The sequence below is a fragment of the Oncorhynchus masou genome, chromosome 32 (assembly GCF_036934945.1).
Source record: "Oncorhynchus masou masou isolate Uvic2021 chromosome 32, UVic_Omas_1.1, whole genome shotgun sequence".
NCBI lineage: Eukaryota > Metazoa > Chordata > Actinopteri > Salmoniformes > Salmonidae > Oncorhynchus > Oncorhynchus masou.
Window position 1 is genome coordinate 62,618,705 of NC_088243.1, and position 21,157 is coordinate 62,639,861.

The following is a 21,157-nucleotide window of genomic DNA, read 5'->3' on the forward strand; positions in this document are numbered from 1 at the left end:
ATATTGTTTCAAATGCCGATCGCGAGTTCGATGGCATGCGATTGAGAATATCTTAAAGTATTTTGTCTTTACTTAAAGAGATAGAGTAGCCTACCTGTGAGATGAGAGAGGGCATCGTGAACGTCAATTACTATGCAGGAATGAGGCAGTTAGTTAGGCCTACCTCATCATCTCAAATTTACAGTATATATCGTCGCTCTACAGCCAAAAATAGTATGTCTTGATCATGCGTGTGTTATAGGCCTACATCAAGCATTCATAATCTTTTACACAATAGTCTATACCGTTTCAAGTATTCTACCCTGATGCGCCCTAAAGGCACCGCAGCCCACAGGCCGTTTTTCCTTGGGATTTAACCGCACATGTTCATCGACCTTATTAATAAGTGTGTTATTGTGTAAAAGACTAGATCAGGGATGGGCAACTTTGATGGGAGTAGGGGCCACAACAAATCTGAACTCATCATGGGGGTCTGCAGTGGCTCGCGAGTCTGCGGGTCTGCGTCACATTCATACACACGCACGCAGTCAGAGCTGGCCCTTGCCTTTGGCTCCCACATTGCGAGTAAAACATTTTCTTGACAGGGGAGAGACAAAATGTCTGTTTCGGAGTTAATTTCCTGCGACTGTAGGCCTACACATTTTGCCATGGGGCAAAAAGAAAATATTACTTTTTTAAAGCAAGTTTGCTGCAATTGTACACATTTTTCTATAGGATGGAGATAATGTTTGATAGCTGGCTAGACTAACTTACCAATCTTAAAAATGTTAGCTGACATGGTCTAATTGAGTGACAATCAATGACTGATATAACAACTAACTGCTGATGCTCAACCACATTTCCAAATTGCATCTTGTGTATTCTGTTATTCTAACTCTCAACAATTGAGACCCCACTGACTTTCTAAACAAATATATAGAGTACCATTCATAAGTTTGGACACACCTACTCATTCAAGGGTTTTTCTTTATTTGTGCTATTTTGTATATTGTAGAACAATAGTGAAGACATCAAAACTATTAAATAACACACATGGAATCATGTAGTAACCAAAAAAGTGTTAAACAAATCAAAATATATTTTAGATTTTAGATTCTTCAAAGTAGCCACCCTTTGCTTTGATGACAGCTTTGCACACTCTTGGCATTCTCTCAACCAGCTTCACTTGGAATGCTTTTCCAACAGTCTTGAAGGAGTTCCCACATACGCTGTACACTTGTTGGCTGCTTTTTCAACACTGCGGTCCAACTCATCCAAAACCATCTCAGTTAGGTTGAGGTCGGGTGATTGTGGAGGCCAGGTCATCTGATGCAGCACCACCACTCTTCCTCTTGGTCAAATAGCCCTTATACAGCCTGGAGGTGTGTTTTGGGTCATTGTCCTGTTGAAAAACAAATGATAGTTCCACTAAGCGTAAAAAACAGATGAGATGGCGTATCGTTGCAGAATGCTGTGGTAGCCATGCTGTTTAAGTGCGCCTTGAATTCTAAATAAGAAATCACCAACAGGGTACCATCACACCTCCTCCTCCGTGCTTCATGGTGGGAACCAGACATGCAGAGATCATCTGTGCATCTACTTTGCGTCTCACAAAGACACGGCGGATGGAACCAAAAATCTCAAATTTGGACTCATCAGACTAAAGGACAGATTTCCACAGTTTATTGTCCAATGCTTGTGTTTCTTGGCCCAAGCAAGTCTCTTCTTATTATTGGTGTCCTTTAGTAGTGGTTTATTTGATGCAATACGACCACGAAGGCCTGATTCACACAGTCTCCTCTGAACAGTTGACGTGAAGATGTGTCTGTTACTTGAACTCTGCGAAACATTTATTTGAGCTGCAATCTGAGGTGCAGTTAACTTTAATGAACTTATCTTCTGCAGCAGATTTAACTCGGGGTCTTCCTTTCCTGTGGCAGTTGTCACGAGAGCCAGTTTCATCCTAGTGCTTGATTGTTTTTGAGACTGCATTTGAAGAAACTTTCAAAGGTCTTGAAATTTTCCATATTTTTTGACCTTCATGTCTTAAGTAATGATGGACTGTCATTTCTCTTAGCTTATTTGAGCTGTTCTTGCCACAATATGGACTTGGTCTTTTACCAAATAGGGCTATCTCCTGTATACCACCCCTATCTGGTCACAACACAGCTGATTGGCTCAAACGCATTAAGAAGGATAGAAATTCCACAAATTAACTTTGAACAAGGCACACCTGTTAATTGAAATGCATTCCAGGTGACTACCTCATGAAGCTGGTTGAGAGAATGCCAAGAGTGTGAAAAGCTGTCATCAAAGCTGGTGGCTACGTTGAAGAATCTCAAATATAAAATCTAATTAGATTTATTTAACAATTTTTGGGTAGTTTTGATGTCTTCACTATTATTCTACAATGCAGAAAATAGTACAATGAAAGAAAAACCCTTGAAGGAGTAGCTGTGTCCAAACTTTAGACTGGATCTATATTTATCTAGTTTAATCCTTGGGCCTACAAAAGGGGGGCAGTGTCATGTCTTGTTATGTCTGTTCCTGTCCTTTCTCTTCATTCTCTCTCTCTGCTGGTCTTTTTAGGTTACCTTCTCTGTCTCTCATCCCTCAGCTGTTCTACATTTTCCCTAACTAGCTCATTCTCTCTTTCCCCACCTGTTCTCTCTTCCCCCTCTGATTAGGTCTCTATTTCTTTCTCTGTTCCTGCTACTTTCTGTGTCTGATTCTTGTTTGTGTTTTTTGATGCCAGAAGCAAGCTGTCGTCTCGTTTGCTTCCACCTTGTCCTGTCCTGTCGGAGTCTGCATGGCAGGTGCAACCTGCATTATACTACGTTCTTTTGTTCCATTGACTACGTTGGAAGAGGATTTATGCCATTCCTGTTTTTTATTAAAGAACTCTGTTTTCTGTTAAAACCGCGTTTGGGTCTTCACTCAAGTTCATAACAGAAGAATCAGACCAAGAATGGACCCAGCGGCTCCGGACCCTTTTCACTCCGCCGTCGAGATCCAGGGAGCGATGCTAGGCAGACACGAGGAGGAATTGTCTGCTGCTCAACATGCCGTTGAGACCCTGGCCGTCCAAGTCTCCGACCTCACAAGACGGGTTCACCAACTCCACCTCGATCCACCGCCCACTTCCAGGGTTTCCGAGTCTCCGGAGCCCAGGATCAACAACCCGCCGTGTTACTCTGGGGAGCCCACTGAGTGCCGCTCATTCCTCACTCAGTGTGATGTGGTGTTCTCTCTCCAGCCCAACACCTACTCCAGGAGCGCAGCCCGCATCGCCACGTCATTTCTCTCCTTACCGGACGGGCGCGTGAGTGGGGCACGGCAGTCTGGGAGGCGAGGGCTGAGTGTATTAACCAGTATCAGGACTTTAAGGAGGAGATGATACGGGTTTTTGACCGTTCTGTTTTTGGCGAGGAGGCTTCCAGGGCCCTGTCTTCCCTATGTCAGGGGAATAGATCCATAACGGATTATTCTATTGAGTTTCGCACTCTCGCTGCCTCTAGTGACTGGAACGAGCCGGCTTTGCTCGCTCGTTTTCTGGAGGGTCTCCACGTCGAGGTTAAGGATGAGATCCTCTCCCGGGAGGTTCCTTCCAGTCTGGACTCCTTAATAGCTCTCGCTATTCGCATAGAGCGACGGTTTGATCTTCGTCGCCGAGCTCGTGGAAAGGAGCTCACGTTCTCCGTTGCTCCCCTCTCCACATCACTGCCACCTGCCGCATCACTGCCACCCTCCTCCGCCGGCTCGGATGCTGAGCCTATGCAGCTGGGGGTATTCGCATCTCGGCCAAGGAGAGGGAACGGAGAATCACCATCGCCTCTGTCTCTACTGCGGCTCCGCTGGTCATTTTGTCACCTCATGTCCAGTAAAAGGCCAGAGCTCATCAGTAAGAGGAGGGCTACTGGTGAGCGCAACTACTCAGGCCTCTCCTTCTGGATCACGCACTACCTTTCCGGTCCATCTCCGCTGGCCCGGTTCATCTGCTTCCTGCAGTGCCTTGATAGACTCTGGGGCGGAGGGCTGTTTTATGGACGAGACCTGGGCTCGGGAACATGACATTCCTCTCAGACAGTTAGGGGAGCCCAGGGCCTTGTTCGCTTTAGATGGTAGTTCTCTCCCCAAGATTCAGCGTGAGACGCTGCCTTTAACCCTCACTGTCTCTGGTAATCATAGCGAAACCATTTCTTTTTTAATTTTTCGTTCACCTTTTACACCTGTTGTTTTGGGTCATCCCTGGCTAGTGCGCCATAACCCTTCTATTAATTGGTCTAGTAATACTATCCTATCCTGGAATGTTTCTTGTCATGTAACCTGTTTAATGTCTGCTATCCCTCCTGTTTCCTCTGTCTCTTCTTCACAGGAGGAGCCTGGCGATTTGACAGGGGTGCCGGAGGAGTATCACGATCTGCGCACGGTGTTCAGTCGTTCCAAGGCCACTTCTCTCCCTCCACACCGGTCGTATGACTGTAGTATTGATCTCCTTCCGGGAACTACTCCCCCGGGGTAGATTATACTCTCTGTCGGCTCCCGAACGTAAGGCTCTCGAGGATTATTTGTCGGTTTCGCTCGACGCCGGTACCATAGTCTCCTCCTCCTCCCCCGCCGGCGCGGGGTTCTTTTTGTTCAGAAGAAGGACGGGTCCCTGCGCCCATGCGTGGATTATCGAGGGCTGAATGACATAACAGTTAAGAATCGTTATCCGCTTCCTCTTATGTCTTCAGCCTTCGAGATCCTGCAGGGAGCCAGGTTTTTCACCAAATTGGACCTTCGTAACGCCTACCATCTCGTGCGCATCAGGGAGGGGGACGAGTGGAAGACGGCGTTTAACACTCCGTTAGGGCACTTTGAATACCGGGTTCTTCCTTTCGGCCTCGTTAACGCTCCAGCTGTCTTTCAGGCACTAGTTAACGACGTCCTGAGAGACATGCTGAACATTTTTGTTTTCGTTTACATGGACGATATCCTGATTTTTTCACCGTCTCTCTCGATTCATGTTCAGCACGTGCGACGCGTCCTCCAGCGCCTTTTGGAGAACTGTCTTTATGTGAAGGCTGAGAAGTGCACTTTTCATGCCGCCTCTGTCCCTTTCTCGGTTCCGTTATTTCCGCTGAGGGCATTAAGATGGATCCCGCTAAGGTCCAGGCTGTCATTGATTGGCCCGTTCCTAAGTCACGCGTCGAGCTGCAGCGCTTTCTGGGCTTCGCTAATTTCTACCGTCGTTTCATCCGTAATTTCGGTCAGGTGGCAGCTCCTCTCACAGCCCTTACTTCTGTTAAGACGTGCTTTAAGTGGTCCGTTTCCGCCCAGGGAGCTTTTGATCTTCTTAAGAATCGTTTTACATCCGCACCTATTCTTGTTACACCTGACATCTCTAGACAGTTTGTTGTTGAGGTTGACGCGTCAGAGGTGGGCGTGGGAGCCATTCTTTCTCAGCGCTCTCTCTCTGACGGCAAGGTCCATCCTTGCGCGTTTTTTTCTCATCGCTTATCGCCGTCAGAACGTAACTATGATGTTGGTAATCGCGAACTGCTCGCCATCCGCTTAGCCCTAGGCGAATGGCGACAGTGGTTGGAGGGGGCGACCGTTCCTTTTGTCGTTTGGACTGACCATAGGAACCTTGAGTACATCCGTTCAGCCAAACGACTTAATGCGCGTCAGGCTCGTTGGGCTCTGTTTTTCGCTCGTTTCGAGTTTGTTATTTCTTATCGTCCGGGCTCAAAAACACCAAACCTGATGCTTTATCTCGTCTCTTCAGTTCTTCTGAGGTCTCCACCGACCCCGATGGGATTCTCCCTGAGGGGCGTGTTGTCGGGTTGACTGTCTGGGGAATTGAGAGGCAGGTAAAGCAAGCACTCGCTCACACTCCGTCGCCGCGAGCTTGCCCTAGGAACCTTCTGTTCGTTCCCGTTCCTACTCGTCCGGCCGTTCTTCAGTGGGCCCACTCTGCCAAGTTAGCCGGCCACCCCGGCGTTCGGGGTACGCTCGCTTCCATTCGCCAGCGTTTCTGGTGGCCCACTCGGGAACGTGACGCGCGTCGATTTGTCGCCGCTTGTTCGGTCTGCGCGCAGACTAAATCTGGGAACTCTCCTCCTGCCGGCCGTCTCAGACCGCTTCCCATTCCCTCTCGACCGTGGTCTCACATCGCTTTAGATTTTATCACCGGACTGCCTTCATCAGCGGGGAGGACAGTTATTCTTACGGTTGTCGATAGATTCTCTAAGGCGGCTCATTTCATTCCTCTCGATAAGCTCCCTTCTGCTAAGGAGACGGCTCAGATCATTATCGAGAATGTTTTCCGAATTCATGGCCTTCCGTCTGACGTCGTTTCCGACAGAGGCCCGCAGTTCACGTCTCAATTTTGGAGGGAGTTTTGCCGTTTGATTGGGGCTTCCGTCAGTCTCTCGTCCGGCTTTCATCCCCAGTCTAACGGTCAAGCCGAACGGGCCAATCAGACTGTTGGTCGCATTTTACGCAGTCTTTCTTTTCGTAACCCTGCGTCTTGGTCAGAACAGCTCCCCTGGGCAGAGTACGCCCACAACTCGCTTCCCTCGTCTGCTACCGGTCTATCCCCTTTTCAGTGTAGCCTCGGGTACCAGCCTCCGCTGTTCTCATCTCAGCTCGCCGAGTCCTGCGTCCCCTCCGCTCAGGCTTTTGTCCAGCGTTGCGAGCGCACCTGGAAGGGGGTCAGGTCGGCACTTTGCCGTAATAGGGCGCAGACTGTGAGGGCCGCTAATAAGCGTAGGACCAAGAGTCCTAGATATTGTTGCGGTCAGAGAGTATGGCTCTCCACTCAGAACCTTCCCTTAAGACAGCTTCTCGCAAGTTGGCCCCGCGGTTCATTGGTCCGTTCCGTATTTCCCAGGTCATTAATCCTGTCGCAGTGCGACTTCTTCTCCCGCGCTATCTTCGTCGCGTTCACCCGGTCTTCCATGTCTCCTGTGTTAAGCCCGTTCTTCGCGCCCCGCTCGTCCCTCCCCCCCCCATCCTTGTCGAGGGCGCACCCATCTACAGGGTTCGTAAGATTTTGGACATGCGCCCTCGGGGCCGTGGTCATCAGTACCTAGTGGATTGGGAGGGGTACGGTCCTGAGGAGAGGAGTTGGGTTCCCTCTCGGGACGTGCTGGACCGTTCGCTGATCGATGATTTCCTCCGTTGCCGCCAGGTTTCCTCCTCGAGTGCGCCAGGAGGCGCTCGGTGAGTGGGGGGGGGTACTGTCATGTCTTGTTATGTCTGTTCCTGTCCTTTCTCTTCATTCTCTCTCTCTGCTGGTCTTTTTAGGTTACCTTCTCTGTCTCTCATCCCTCAGCTGTTCTACATTTCCCCTAACTAGCTCATTCTCTCTTTCCCCACCTGTTCTCTCTTCCCCCTCTGATTAGGTCTCTATTTCTTTCTCTGTTCCTGCTACTTTCTGTGTCTGATTCTTGTTTGTGTTTTTTGATGCCAGAAGCAAGCTGTCGTCTCGTTTGCTTCCACCTTGTCCTGTCCTGTCGGAGTCTGCATGGCAGGTGCAACCTGCATTATACTACGTTCTTTTGTTCCATTGACTACGTTGGAAGAGGATTTATGCCATTCCTGTTTTTTATTAAAGAACTCTGTTTTCTGTTAAAACCGCGTTTGGGTCTTCACTCAAGTTCATAACAGGCAGTGGGCGCCAGTTACCCATCCCTGGGCTAGATAGACTTCAAAAGACTGAAGTTGCTAGACCTTTCAGTGTGTGGAGGTTCTGAAGAAAATGTTGTCAAACATCCATTCACATGTCGTTACACGCAAGACTGACTGGTTTATTTTTGTACCGTTAGCAGGACATTCTGTCTCAGACTACACTCTAAAAGATGTTGGGTTGTTTGGTTGACCCAACTGCTGGGTTGCAGGCATTGGGTCACTTAGTTGGGTTGTGTTTTTGTAGCCTCCCTAAAAGCCTATGCTAATCCCATTGTTGGGATAGATACCACTTTATTATAATATGTAATTAAAAAAATCACAATATTCTAGCAATATGTGTCAAATGCAAAAAAATGCAGGGAATAAAAATCAATTGCAGCATATAAACTCAACATGATCAACAGGAATGACATTTAATCTCACGGGTGGTCAATAAAATATAACAGAAAGCCACACCCCTAATAATCCACACCTCCTACAAATAATAAAACGACCCAGCTGCTAGGTCAAGCCAGCATAAAAGTAAAAAATAACCAACTGATGGTTAAATTATCCCATATTTGGGTAATCTCATCAACCCACCAATTTGGGTTATTCACGCAACCCAACAGGCTGGGTCAAAATAACCCAGCATGTATTCTGTCCAATATTTACCCAGCCTGTGCTACCAATCAACTCAAATTGGTTTGTTTTTAACCCAGCCTTTTTTTTAGTGTAGAATCAGATGAATTAGTCAGGTTTGGCTTGATATTAGTTTTGGATTAGGTTATTGATTTGTGAAATTACAACCAAAGAAGAAAGTGTCCAAAAGTAGGGCCTAACCTGAGTCTGGATCTCCTTGGTGAATGGACAGAACACTACTCAATGTGTGTGTGTGCGTGTGTTTGTGTGTGTGTGTGTGTCTGTGTGTGTCTGTTTGTGCATGCGTGCGCAGTCTGTGTGCTTTCTAAGATACATTTCAGTGGGTGGAGGAGGGGGGTGGTTTTGTAGGGATTTTATGTAGCATGTGTGTGCATGGTTAAGACATGTTTTGGGGGTGGGTTGAGTCAGAACTGAGTCCTCTCCCACCATGACTTGGGTCAACACTGTTCCATATCCAGCAGCATGATGCACACAGTCTGTTCCTGATGGCAACACAGAGGTAATGGCACAGAACAATAACAATTGCTACTCAGGAGAAGGTCAGCTCCACAAGCTGTGTAATAGCATATGACATCATTCATTCGCAGAGGACATCTTTGTGTGTGTGTGTGTGTGTGTGTGTGTGCGCGCGCGTGTGTGTGTGTGTTTGTCTGTGTGCACCTAGGATCTTTTGCATAACAATCACTCTACAAAAACCTTGGTCACAACTTAAAATATCTGGTGATCAATTAACCAGCTAGCAATCTGCTATGTGTGTGTTAGTTCGCAATGTTCCTTGAGCATCTAAGCTTTGGGGGTGGTAGTCAGTTATGTGAGCTGGCACCAGTGGTCACCATGGGTGGCCGTGGAGAGTTGGTAAGGAGTGGAGAGGGGTTGGAGAGGGGTGGAGAGGGGAGGGATGGGTGGAGTGAGAAGCCGATTTCACAGCTGACTGAGGGTGGCTCTGTGTGCCCCCCTCCCTTCATCACGCACCCACACATTGGTCATGAGGCAGTATGTTTGTGTGTGTATGTGTGTGTGTGTTAGTATTTTGTCGATGATCTATTGAAGTAGTCAAAGATCACAAGCCTTCACTACAACTTTCTTTCTATCTGCTCTCCCTCCTCTCTCTCAAATCCCTCTCTCTGCTCTGGTACACTAACATGTGATCTGGTGTAAACACAACATATTGAAAAGATTTGTCCTCCTGTCACATGCCGACCCATCCCTCCTCGAAAACACTCACACACCCCTACACACATGCACTGACCCCCATAGCTAGCACCTACACAAAATCAGGCATGGACACATTGTCGTGTCTTTGGCTATGCCGGATTATGTGATATGACATGCTATTCTATAAAATAATTTCTCCGTAATTAATATCACCTGATTGAGCTAATCATGTAAATGTAATTATCTAGAGAGTCGGGCACCACAAAATAATATTTATAGAGCTGTTATCTTCCGAATAAACTCTGAAAGACCTAGTAATATTTTACATCCATAGCAGTCAACATTAATCTTCATCTTACTTCAGTCTCATCTGAAAGTTGTAAATTCTTGGTTATCTGCAAGAACCCTGGTTAACAATTTGAATCAGCAATGCAAAATTAGGTTTAATAATTTATTTACTAAATACCTAACTAATCACACATACACATAATTAAATCATAACTTGATTACAAATGACGTCATAAAGGAAAACGTCCCTAGCGGGCGGAACAGATATGACAGCTTGTTACACAAAGGAAAAGGGGCTGGGTTGAGTGAAAGAGCGGGAAGACCGGAACAAAGTCGAAGCTGTGCTATCGTAAATACAGTATCTTATGCATTCTAAATTACCGCCCATTTGGAAAAGGAAAATGCAATAATATTTACTCTGAGCTGCGCTTCAGTAGGTTGGTGGTAGATGGAAGGCCGTGTTGCCAAACTGAGTCCTCTGTCCTTTGAAGAATGTCTCTCGTTGTCAAATGGATATGTTGTAGTGACGTCGTTGTGTGATAGACGGGATACTCTGTCTCTTCCTTCCAAACCTGCGTTTGCAGCTGTGGTCGCTAACTCAACAGCTAGGAGGTATCACTTCTGTAGTGAATAAGAGTTCAAAGTTCATACCATTCGCGACCAAAGCGCCTGCTGATGTTGGCTTCGTCCTATAGTTATTTTCTGAACCATTCTGACATAGGATTGTCATCCTATCTCATTGGAACAGGAAGTTATGTTGTCGTCAAGGGCTTATATAGGAAGGGAGAGGAGGGTGTGTTTGAAAAGTTTTATAGCCCTTGTCCCTTCACAGAGGAGGGCCACACGGGGGAGCAGCCCTATCTTATGAAAATCCAAATCTCACATTTTAGAAGCTAAAATCACATTTCATCCCATCACAAATAATTTCATATTCAAACATTTAAATTGAACAACAATTCCATGTGAATCCGATAACTCTGATGTGTAGATTTTCCACTGTAGAGTTATGTCATCTTATTATTGATGAGAATGTCTCAGATGACAACCGAACTGACATCATATTAATTAAGTACCACTGCATATGTTCAATTGTCCGGATTACCAGAATATAGTTCATTTCCCCCACATACTGATGTTCCCAGAATCTCTATGTTAACCAAGTTTTGTTTTAGATGTAACCTCAGTAGGTTAGAGAAGGGAAAAGGGGGGAAGAGGTATTTATGACTGTCATAAACCTATCCCCCAGGCCAACGTCATGACAACATACAGTACAGAGCCGAACCCACACAGACACGCTTCTACTATAGATGCAAACATACTATACACACATGAAATGAAGAGAGATGGGCAGGGCAGAGAGATAATAGGAGGGAGAAAGAAAGAAAACATAGGGGATGAGGATTAAAACAGACATGGAGAAGTTGAAGAGAAATAGGACTACTTGGGTGGGATATGAAAGGGAGGAATGACTGTTTCTCTTTTTGGTTTCCTGTCCTTTTAGAATACAGAAAACATGAGAGTGCATTAATGGATGTATTGAATGACGTGCAGCCGGTATTCTAGTAAGAGTGTTGACTGATAGTGTGAGAGAAAATAAAGGAGAAACCCACTTTCAATTACATAACTGTGATAAATCAGAGGGAGCTGTATAAATCTCTGCCAGAGTCTGTGTGTATGTATGTGTGTGCCATGAAAAAACATTCCCTCCTTCTCTTTCTGCCTTCGAGACTTGATTAAAAAAGACAGAAAAACATCACGTCAGGCTCATTAGCACTGACGCAATTATTTATATCTCATTCTCCTCCCTACATTTCTCTATTGCGGTTTCTTATTTGTTCATTCCTTTATTTTTACATTGTGACGTGGGATGGGGATCATTGATGACGCAGATAGATGACAGTCACTGAACTAGACTGAACAAACAGCTGGGCAGGAGCTGTCTGAGTGTGACTCAAAATAACAGAGACTTGAAAATATTTGTTATTTCAACAGTTTCAAAACTAAAATGAAGTAAATTAAAGTTTATCTTCAAGTTATTTACTCCACATAACTAGGCTGCATTGGTGTAAAGTACTTAAGTAAAAAATACTTTAAAGTATTACTTAAGTCGTTTTTTGGGGTTTCTGTACTTTACTATATTTTTACTTTTACTTCACTACATTCCTAAAGACAATAATGTACTTTTTACTCTACATTTTCCCTGACACCCAAAATTACTCGTTACATTTTGACAGGAAAACTGTCCAATTCACTCAATTATCAAGAAAACATCCCTGGTCATCCCTACTGCTTTTGATCTGGCGGACTCACTAAACACAAATGCTTTGTTTATAAATATGTCTGAGTGTTCGAGTGTGCCCCTGCTATCCGTCAATAAAAAAAACGAGAAAATGATGCCGTTGAAATTATTTGTACTTTTACTTTTGATACTTAAGTACATTTGAGCAATTACATTTCCTTTTGATACTTTAATATATTTAAAACCAAATACTTGTACTGATGTAGTATTTTACTGGGTGACTTTTACTTGAGTCATTTTCTATTACGCTATCTTTACTTTTACTCAAGTATGTCGACTGAGTACTTTTCCCACCACTGCTAGGCTGGAGACCTTTCACGTCCCACCTCAACACAAGGCTGCGGTAAACTACTCACAAGTGGAGGGTCGTCACTTGTTACCCCACCCACAAAGTCACAAACCCCGCATATGTCCACAGTTTATCTTCTTAAACATTTATTTTAAAACTAACTTTAAGCACACTGCTAACTCAAACTTTAAATTAGGACCAAAAATATCATTTTTGTACTCATGAATTCGTACAATATAGCCATTTCGGACTTTTTCGCCGTGGTAGCTAGTGGGAACTCCAAGCGGTCCCCAGTCGCTATTCATTGACGTCGCGGTATTATGTACTGTATTTTGCTGCTTTCATTTTTTCTTGTAGCTAGCCTGCTAGTTAGTTGTCAACAATGGGCGATAGTGAGCAGGTAGAGTGGACGTTTATGAAATTATACCTTAACGATATTGGAAACGCTCTTTCAGATAAATCTGGAACATGGATGTCGAAAAGAAGTAGGTGGCATGCTAATGTATCAACACATAGCAAAATGTTAACGTCACCAGCTAGCTATTTGCTGCTTTATGTTTCAGCCAAGGCGGTAGTGTTAGCTAGCATCTATAGCTAGCATAGTCATTCACAAGTTCTGCAAGTATAGTTTTAAACGTGCATCGTCTAGGGGTCAAGCATCGCGACCTAATTAGCAACGTCTGATTCCACTGGGCACACACTGGTTGAATCAACGTTGTTTCCACGTCAAATGACGTTGAATCAACTTGGAATATACGTTTAATTGACGTCTGGATTGTTTCCATTAGTTACCACAGCGTCCAAATTGAGTGTATCGTAAAAATACATGAATTTTAAGGATATAATTATGCATGTGGTTAAAGTTGGGTTCAAAATCACATATTTTTAAGAATAAAAATCGTAGAAATAGTCGGGGTATATGACTTGTAGTAACTAGTGGGACAGAACAGCACTGAAGCAGCAAAGGCTGAGAGATAACAATAGAGCCCCACAGTGGATGTGCCATAATACTCATAAAACCTAGCGGTCAAACACGAAAATGTTTCCAATCATTTTTCACATAGGGGATTGTTAGAAACACCTAAAATAAGGGCTGTGTTTCGTGTAGGCTTAACAAAGCGTGACGTTTTGATAACCATGTAAATCTCTCTCAACTATGTGACTTTTATCAAGAGATTTGGCACTATTTAAGCTGATTCGAAAATGCTAATTAGCATCAAAGACTACAAATCCCTGCAAGCTCCTCCACATCATCTCCAACTTACACTCTTTGCTAACAGGTATTGTCAATTTAAAACTTTCACAAAACAGTCACCGAATTATCAATTTAAAGAAAAGTAGCAAATTGAATAATGACTACATTCAACTAACATTAGATAGTTAATCCGAGATTCTTAACTTTGCCTCGATTCGGTAGTCTCGTCCAGATCATCAAGGCATTTGTTGTTCTTTATCACATTAGCAGCAAATTAGCATTTCCTTTTTGGGGGGTAAATACAGGCAACTGTATTGATAAAAGTCAACTTGTCCTAGAAAGATTTATGCGGTTATCAAAACGTTATGCCAGTGTAAGCCTACATGGAACACAGGCCTTCTTTTAAATATATCTATTTTTTTGTAAAATATGGTCTGTGGTAAACACAGGCTTAGGAGATCGTATATGTCAATAAATGTCACTTTAAATTAATTGTGACGCATTGATGTAATAAAAAGCTCACAAAGGCTTCATAATTCATGAAGGTAATGTTAACTTACTAATATTATCTCATAGAACAAAGCATATAAGATCTCCAAGCCTGTGTTAAATTCAGACCTTATTTTTGGCATTTATCCATTTTTCCCCCATTAATTTCCCCCATAGGAATGGCTGAACGAACCAGAGGTAACTCATTTCTGTTTTTTAAGGCTACAAGCTGGGGAGCTCTATACGGTCTGGTTCCAGCAGATACCTTCTCACGCCACAGACGCTGTGAGACATATGGGATGAGACAGGATGTCGAATGGTGCTAGTTTGTACTAGCTAGAGTGTCTGCTAGGTAGGTAGTTTGTATTAGCTAGCGTGTCTACTAGGTAGGTAGTGTGTACTAGCGAGGTGCACAAGCAACAGTGGTTAACATAACGTCCTGGACCAGAGCTAGTGCGCCGACTGGTATGTTCGTAGCACACTGACGCCCTGAAACAAAGCTACTGACTCACACGATACAAGAAACCAACAAATGTCAACAGGTTGCGAGCACACATACCTTTTCAGATGGAAAAATACCATCTGAGACGCATGTGCTTTGAGGTTTGTAGACCACGCGGCGCAATTGGGCATAATCTGCAGCAGGAGGCTTCTGCTAAATAATCACTTTGATTCCCAGCACACACATCTGGGGCATATTCATTACTCCGATTCTGTTGAGAAACCTTTTACAATGTTGGACAAATTCAGGTAGGTCCATCCCCGTTTCGTTTGCTTCAGTTTAAGAAATGTTTTTCAGAAGAATGGGCACAATGAACACACCGCTGGTCTAAGACACTGCATCTCAGTGCAAGTACCTGGTTCGTATCCAGGCTGCATCACAACCGGCTGTGATTGGGAGTCCCATAGGGTGGCGCGCAATTGGCCCTGCATTGGCTGGGGTAGGCCGTCATTGTATGTCTTGCCTATGTGGAGAAAAACAAAACAAATTGGGCCTTATATGGGAATTATTTTTAAAAATTGTGCTCTTTCAAAAATTAATAAAACCCCGCTCCTCTTTTTCCCGCAGAACCGGCTGCCTACCATGAAGAAGAACAGGCAGGGGTGACACCCACTCAAAGGTCTGAGAGGCAGCAGAGAACTCCCCAGAGAAACTCCAGGTGGCAAAGTCCCAGGACGCATTCTAAAGACCTGACAGAAGAAGAGAGGGGCTTTTCTCCTGTGTCTGGGTCTGGGGAGGAGAGTGACAAGGAGGCTTCCCCACCAAAAAGGAGGACCACAATAAGCAGCTCCAACAAGACAAGAACCAAGTCTCACACAAAGGATTATGATGACTGTTCTGGGACAGAATCTGGCAAGCATTCAGAGAAGAGCACACAAAGAAAAAAAGGGCACAGCAACTCAAAAAAGAACAAGGCTAATACTCACTGTAAGGAGGAGGATAATGACAACTTGTCAGACAAGCCAACTGTGGTGGCTTCCCCCAGAAAAAGGAGCAGGCAATGTAGTGACTTCAATGTATTTGAAGCAGAGGCTGAACCATATAATACTGTGTCTGAGCCTGAGGTGGAGGTAGTTGTGGAGGGGGAGACTGAAGTGGTGTCTGCTTCAAAGAGGTGGAAACAGAACAACCCCCCCAAAATAACTAAGCCTCATGCCGAGGACAAAGCTGAGAGTGAACATTATGAGTTGGTAGAACAGGCTGAAGAGACTCCCATTAGAAAAAAACTTAACAAGTCTAAAAAGATAAGAACGAGGACTCCCTCTGAAGACGTGACGGAAGATGAAAGTGACCACTTTGAGACGGAAGGACATGCTGCAGCTGAAGACACTACCCTCAGAAAAAGACAGAGAAGGTCGATGAAATCCAGAAAGAAGAGCTCCAAGAGTCCTTTGAAGAAGGCCAGCGATGCAGAGAGTGATGGTGAGTCAGGCAAACATGTTTCCAAGACTCTGCCTAAGGACTTACATGAAGAAGAGAGTGACCAAGATGCTGAGACGCAGTCTAAGAACCTCTGTAAGGAGAGTGACCAAGACTCCCAGACGGAGCCTAAAGGCTTAGGTGCAGAGAAGTGGCACCGCTCTGACCATCTAGAGGAGACAGAACAGGAGGTGTTACCTGCAAAGAGAGAAAGAGGACCCAAGAGCATGAAGACCGTGAAGTTAGATTCCAACTCTGACTCTGAAAATGTCACTGTTAAAAACAAAGGCAAAAAGCAAGGTGCCACGGGTTTGAAGGCACCAAGAGTAAGATTTAGACCACCTATAGAGAAAAAGAAAAGGGTGAAAATGCTTCATATTTGCAGTTTCTGTGAAAAGGTCCTGCCTAACAGGGATGCTCTGGGTAGGCACCTTCAGCGTCACACAGGGGAGAAGCCTTACCACTGTGAAGAGTGTGGCAAAGACTACGGCAGCAAAAACACCCTGAAGATTCACAACATGCAGGTTCACCACAAGGGGACAAAGGACTTCATATGCAATGATTGTGGTCAACAGTTTACCCACTTCACGTACCTCAAACGCCACCTGTATTCCCATACGGACAAAGAAAAGAGGCCACACCTGTGCAATGTGTGTGGGAAGCATTTCATCCAGAAGTCTCACTTGGACCGTCACAAGATGATTCACACCGGAGAGAAACCATTCAACTGCGAACACTGCGCCATGGCCTTCAATCGGCCGGACTCCCTGCGGATGCATCTGAAGCTACACGTGTCGGGTAGTGAGGGGCCAAATCTGGCAGAGCAAGAGAAGACTAAGTGCACAGCGTGTAAGAAGAGCTTTGTCAACCCAAATTACCTCAAAGTTCACATGAGAATACACACTGGGGAGAGGCCATACAAGTGTGAGGACTGTGCCAAGAGCTTCACCCAGATCAGTATTCTCAACGCGCACCGGCGCACACACACTGGAGAGAAGCCACACGAGTGCAAGGCGTGCGGCAGCTGCTTCACCCGTCGCAAGTACCTGGATGATCACATAGGCAGGAAGCATGGGTCTTTAGAGAAAATGAATGAACAGGAGGATGAACAATGATACCTGAGTTTTTAGGTGTTGTGACTTAATGTGTGTAACACATAATATAAATATTGAAGATCAGGCAAGGTTGGACTGTTGCCTAGTAGTTTCTCTTGTGATGTTGCAGGATGTTTTTTTCCTGTCATGCCATGATAAAAATACTGTTTTGGCTTTATAGTGGCGCCCATTCTGAAAATGGATATGTAGCCTTCAAGATCATTCCTTTGAATCTATACTAAACTTTGATGGTCCACACAATTTACTGTAATGCTTTATTGGTTTGAAAATGTATGTGGACGGCTGCTCGTCGAATATCTCATTCCAAAATCCTTGGCATTAATATGGAGTTGCTCCCCCCTTTGCTGCTGTAAAAGCCTCCACTCTTTTGGGAAGGCTTTCCATTAGATGCTGGAACATTGCTGCAGGGACTTGCTTCCATTTAGCCACAAGAGCGTTAGTGAGGTCGGGCGCTGATTTCGGGCAATTAGGCCTGGCTCACAGTCGTCCCAATTCATCCCAAAGCTGTTTGATGGAGTTGAGGTCAGGGCTCTGTGCAGGCCAATCAAGTTCTTCCACGCCGATCTCAACAAATCTTTCCTGTATAGACCTCGCTTTGTGTACGAGGGTATCGTCATGCTGAAGCAGGAAAGGGCCTTCCTCAAACTGTAGCCACAAAGTTTGAAGCACAGAATCGTTGGAAGCACAGTTATTGACAGACAATTTTTACATGCTAGTCGCTTCAGCACCTGGCGGTCCCGTTCTGTACGTTTGTGTGGCCTACCACTTCGTGGCTGAGCCGTTGTTGTTCCTAGACGTTTCCACTTCACAATAACAGCACTTACAGTTGACCGTGGCAGTTCTAGCAGGGTGGAAATTTGACAAACTGACTTGTTGGAAAGGTGGAATCCTATGAAGGTCACTGAGCTCTTCAGTACTGGCCATTCTTCTGCCAATGTTTGTCTCTGGAGATTACATGGCTGTGTGCTCGATTTGATACACCTGACAGCAATGGGTGTGGCTACAATGGCCCGAATCCACTAATTTGAAGGGGTGTCCATATAATAACATGATAGACACTATCATCAATGTACAGTACGATCTATTAGGTTACAATTGGGGGGAGAGGAGACTGTCAGTGTGGTTTATTTGCGTCATACATAATTAACAATCAAACTGGAGAATAAATTCCAACAAAGTAACATGACTTAATTCATATTTCCTTTTTCATTGACAAGTAACTGGGCTGATACTCGACCAGATTTTTGTGGTGTTTATAAACCATTAAGCTTTATGCTTACACGCTATCATTTATTTGTTCTCCATGTTGAATCAATCGTTTTTTATACATTTTGAATTGATTGCTTGGTGTTTTTTCTTCTTTTGGACTGAAAATACATCTTCATGCTTAAACCAACTGAAGTGTTTGAAACTAAGTGTATCTGATATTTTCTCCTTGCCATTACTGATATTTTATTATTATTATTATTTTTTCACCTTTATTTAACCAGGTAGGCCAGTTGAGAACAAGTTCTCATATACAACTGCGACCTGTCCAAGATAAAGCAAAGCAGTGCGACACAAACAACAACACAGAGTTACACATGGAATAAACAAACACACAATCATTAACACAATAGGAAAAAATCTATATACAGTGAGTACAAATGAGGTAAGATTAGGGAGGTAAGGCAATTAAATAGGCCGCATTAGCGAAGTAATTACAATTTAGCAATTAAACACTGGAATGGTAGATGTGCAGGTTGAAATGAATTGGACATAAGACACAGCATCTTCGTACTTTTCTTTCTTTCAACAATAACTCTGGGAGGTAAAACATTGGAGAGTGGTAATTGAGTCATGCATAATGTCAGACAAAAAAAAGTTGAATCTAATGTCTTTGCAGTCATTGTACCTGTCTAATATGCATAATATTGCGGGAAATAATTCCTTAATAACAAATAAGGCTTGTATATGTTGACTTATATAAGGCATGTGGTTTATACTGTATTTACCAGACACTGTTTATCTAGTGGGGTGATGATCGTGCAGTGCAATACTGTTTGCTGATAGAATATCAGCCGTGATTACCACATCCTGTTCTACGATACATAAACTCTGTATAGGTTCTCGCTGTTATGTTATTTGTTGGTTCGACCCTTAAAATACTTCACATATAGACAGACCATCTGTCATGTTGACAGGTTTTGTTAATAAGAGGATCCTGTGGAAATTTTAAAAAGTCATTTGGAAACAGGCTGCATTGTCTGTTAATGCCAGTAGGTGGCAGACGTGTACTGTTTCTACTCTGTCAAGAGGTTGATTTAAGGGCAGCTCAAACTCTTTAAAACATTGCTCTCTTCCTAACAATACTTGGCCTACTGGTCAGCTGCTAGATAAGCAAAAAACACTTGGGCTAGCTAACGTCAGCTACAGTGCCTTCAGAAAGTATTCATGCCCCTTATTCAACATTTTATTGTGTTACAGCCTGAATACAAAATGTATTAAATTGATTTTTTTTCTCACCCATCCACACACAATAGCCCTTAATGGCATTTTTGCAAATATATTGAAAATTAAATACATAAATAGCTAATTCACATATGTACTCACACCCCTGAGTCAATACATGTTAGATTCACCTCAAGTGAGTCTTTCTGGGTAAGTCTCTTAAGAACTTTGCACACCTGGATTGTAAAATGTTTGTACATAATTCCTCGAGCTCTATCGAGTTGGTTGTTTTTCATTGCCATTTTAAAGTGCTGCCATAGATTTTCAAGACAATTTAAGTCAAAACTGTAACTACACCACTCAGGAACATTCAATGTCATATTGGTCAGCAAATCCAGTGTATATTTGGCCTTATGTTTTAGGTTATTGTCCTGCTGAAAGGTGAATTCAGCTCCCACTGTCTGTTGGAAAGCAGATTGAACCAGGTTTTCCTCTAGGATTTTGACTGTGCTCTATTCTGTTTCTTTTTGTCTTTTTTACTGGTAGACCAGCTGCAATTTTGCAGATAGATTGTGGCTTCTATCAATGTAATTGTCCGTATCATGCCCAATCCCCCATATATCTTTTGGTAAATATATACTTTATTATTTTCCCATAACCCTAACATTCCTCCCTAATTGGAGTAAACTAATGGACAACAATACAGCTTATACATAATAAATACATTTTAAGGACAAGGTAGCTTTTACATTACCGGAAATTATATTTTATTTTTTGTCCCACTCTTCAGCTCCCCTCAACCCCTCCCATCTAGCTCTGAAGCCGTCCAGTTTTGACTTCTACTTCAATATATTTTTTAACTGTGCTGTGATATTCACAAAAGTTCTGAACATTTCTATTCCCATAATTTCTACAAATGGTAGATTAAGAGTATTATTATATTATTGATCAAATTACTTTTGCTTCTCAAGTCACCCAGAAATGCTATTTGCAGAGTTTGCGTTAGGTAAATGTTGTGATTTTCCAGCAATTCCTGAACCTGCGACCAAAAACAAGCTATGTATGGGCAGTACCAAAACAAGTGATCTAATGATTCTGTCTCTTCACAGCAAAATCTGCAGAGCTAGGATGGTTATATCCCTCATATACATAACATTCTATTGGTTGCAAGGATTTTGTTTTCTCATTTAAATAGAAAATGTCAAGGTTTTGAATCCGGCGTTGTTTTGTATATCAGTTGTGCAATGGAATCGGCACATCGAAATCTCCAAATTACTTTGTAACCTGTATGGCTCAGCTGTCAATTTGTTGGTCCTAAAATGGAACTGGTATACTTTTTTTTTTACATGTATTTATCTTTTAAATCAAATTTTGGTCTTTAATGCAGACACGTTCCTTTTAGCTTCTCCCACTCTCCTCCTCCAGTTTTTGCAGTAATGCTGCGGTAATGCTGCGGTAATGCTGCAATCAGTTTTAGATTGAGCAGACATTTACATGTAGTTTTGTTAGCGGCATGTGTGCAGTGGTGGGAAAAGTACCCAATTGTCATACTTGCGTAAAAGTAAAGATATATAAATAGAAAATTCACCCAGTGAAATACTACTTGAGTAAAAGTCTAAAAGTATTTGGTTTTAAATATGTAATTGCTAAAAACATACTAAGTATGAAAAGTAAAACT

At 43.6% G+C, this 21,157-nt stretch overlaps 1 protein-coding gene across 2 annotated transcripts; it reads left to right on the forward strand.

The window, feature by feature from the left end:
- The first annotated feature begins 12,643 nt into the window (after positions 1 to 12,643).
- Positions 12,644 to 18,445, forward strand: LOC135526414 (zinc finger protein 37-like). 2 transcript variants are annotated; one of them, XR_010453290.1, is made up of 3 exons: positions 12,644 to 12,814; positions 14,235 to 14,954; positions 15,083 to 15,162. XR_010453290.1 is itself a non-coding variant. In XM_064954768.1 (2 exons), exons 1-2 carry the CDS (start codon positions 12,712 to 12,714, stop codon positions 17,047 to 17,049), a joined length of 2,070 nt encoding a protein of 689 aa, XP_064810840.1. In that variant the 5' UTR covers positions 12,644 to 12,711; the 3' UTR covers positions 17,050 to 18,445. The 2 variants fall into 2 exon arrangements, 1 of the variants encoding a protein (XP_064810840.1); XM_064954768.1 differs by lacking the exon at positions 14,235 to 14,954 and having other exon boundaries at positions 15,083 to 18,445.
- The last annotated feature ends 2,712 nt before the right edge of the window (positions 18,446 to 21,157 follow it).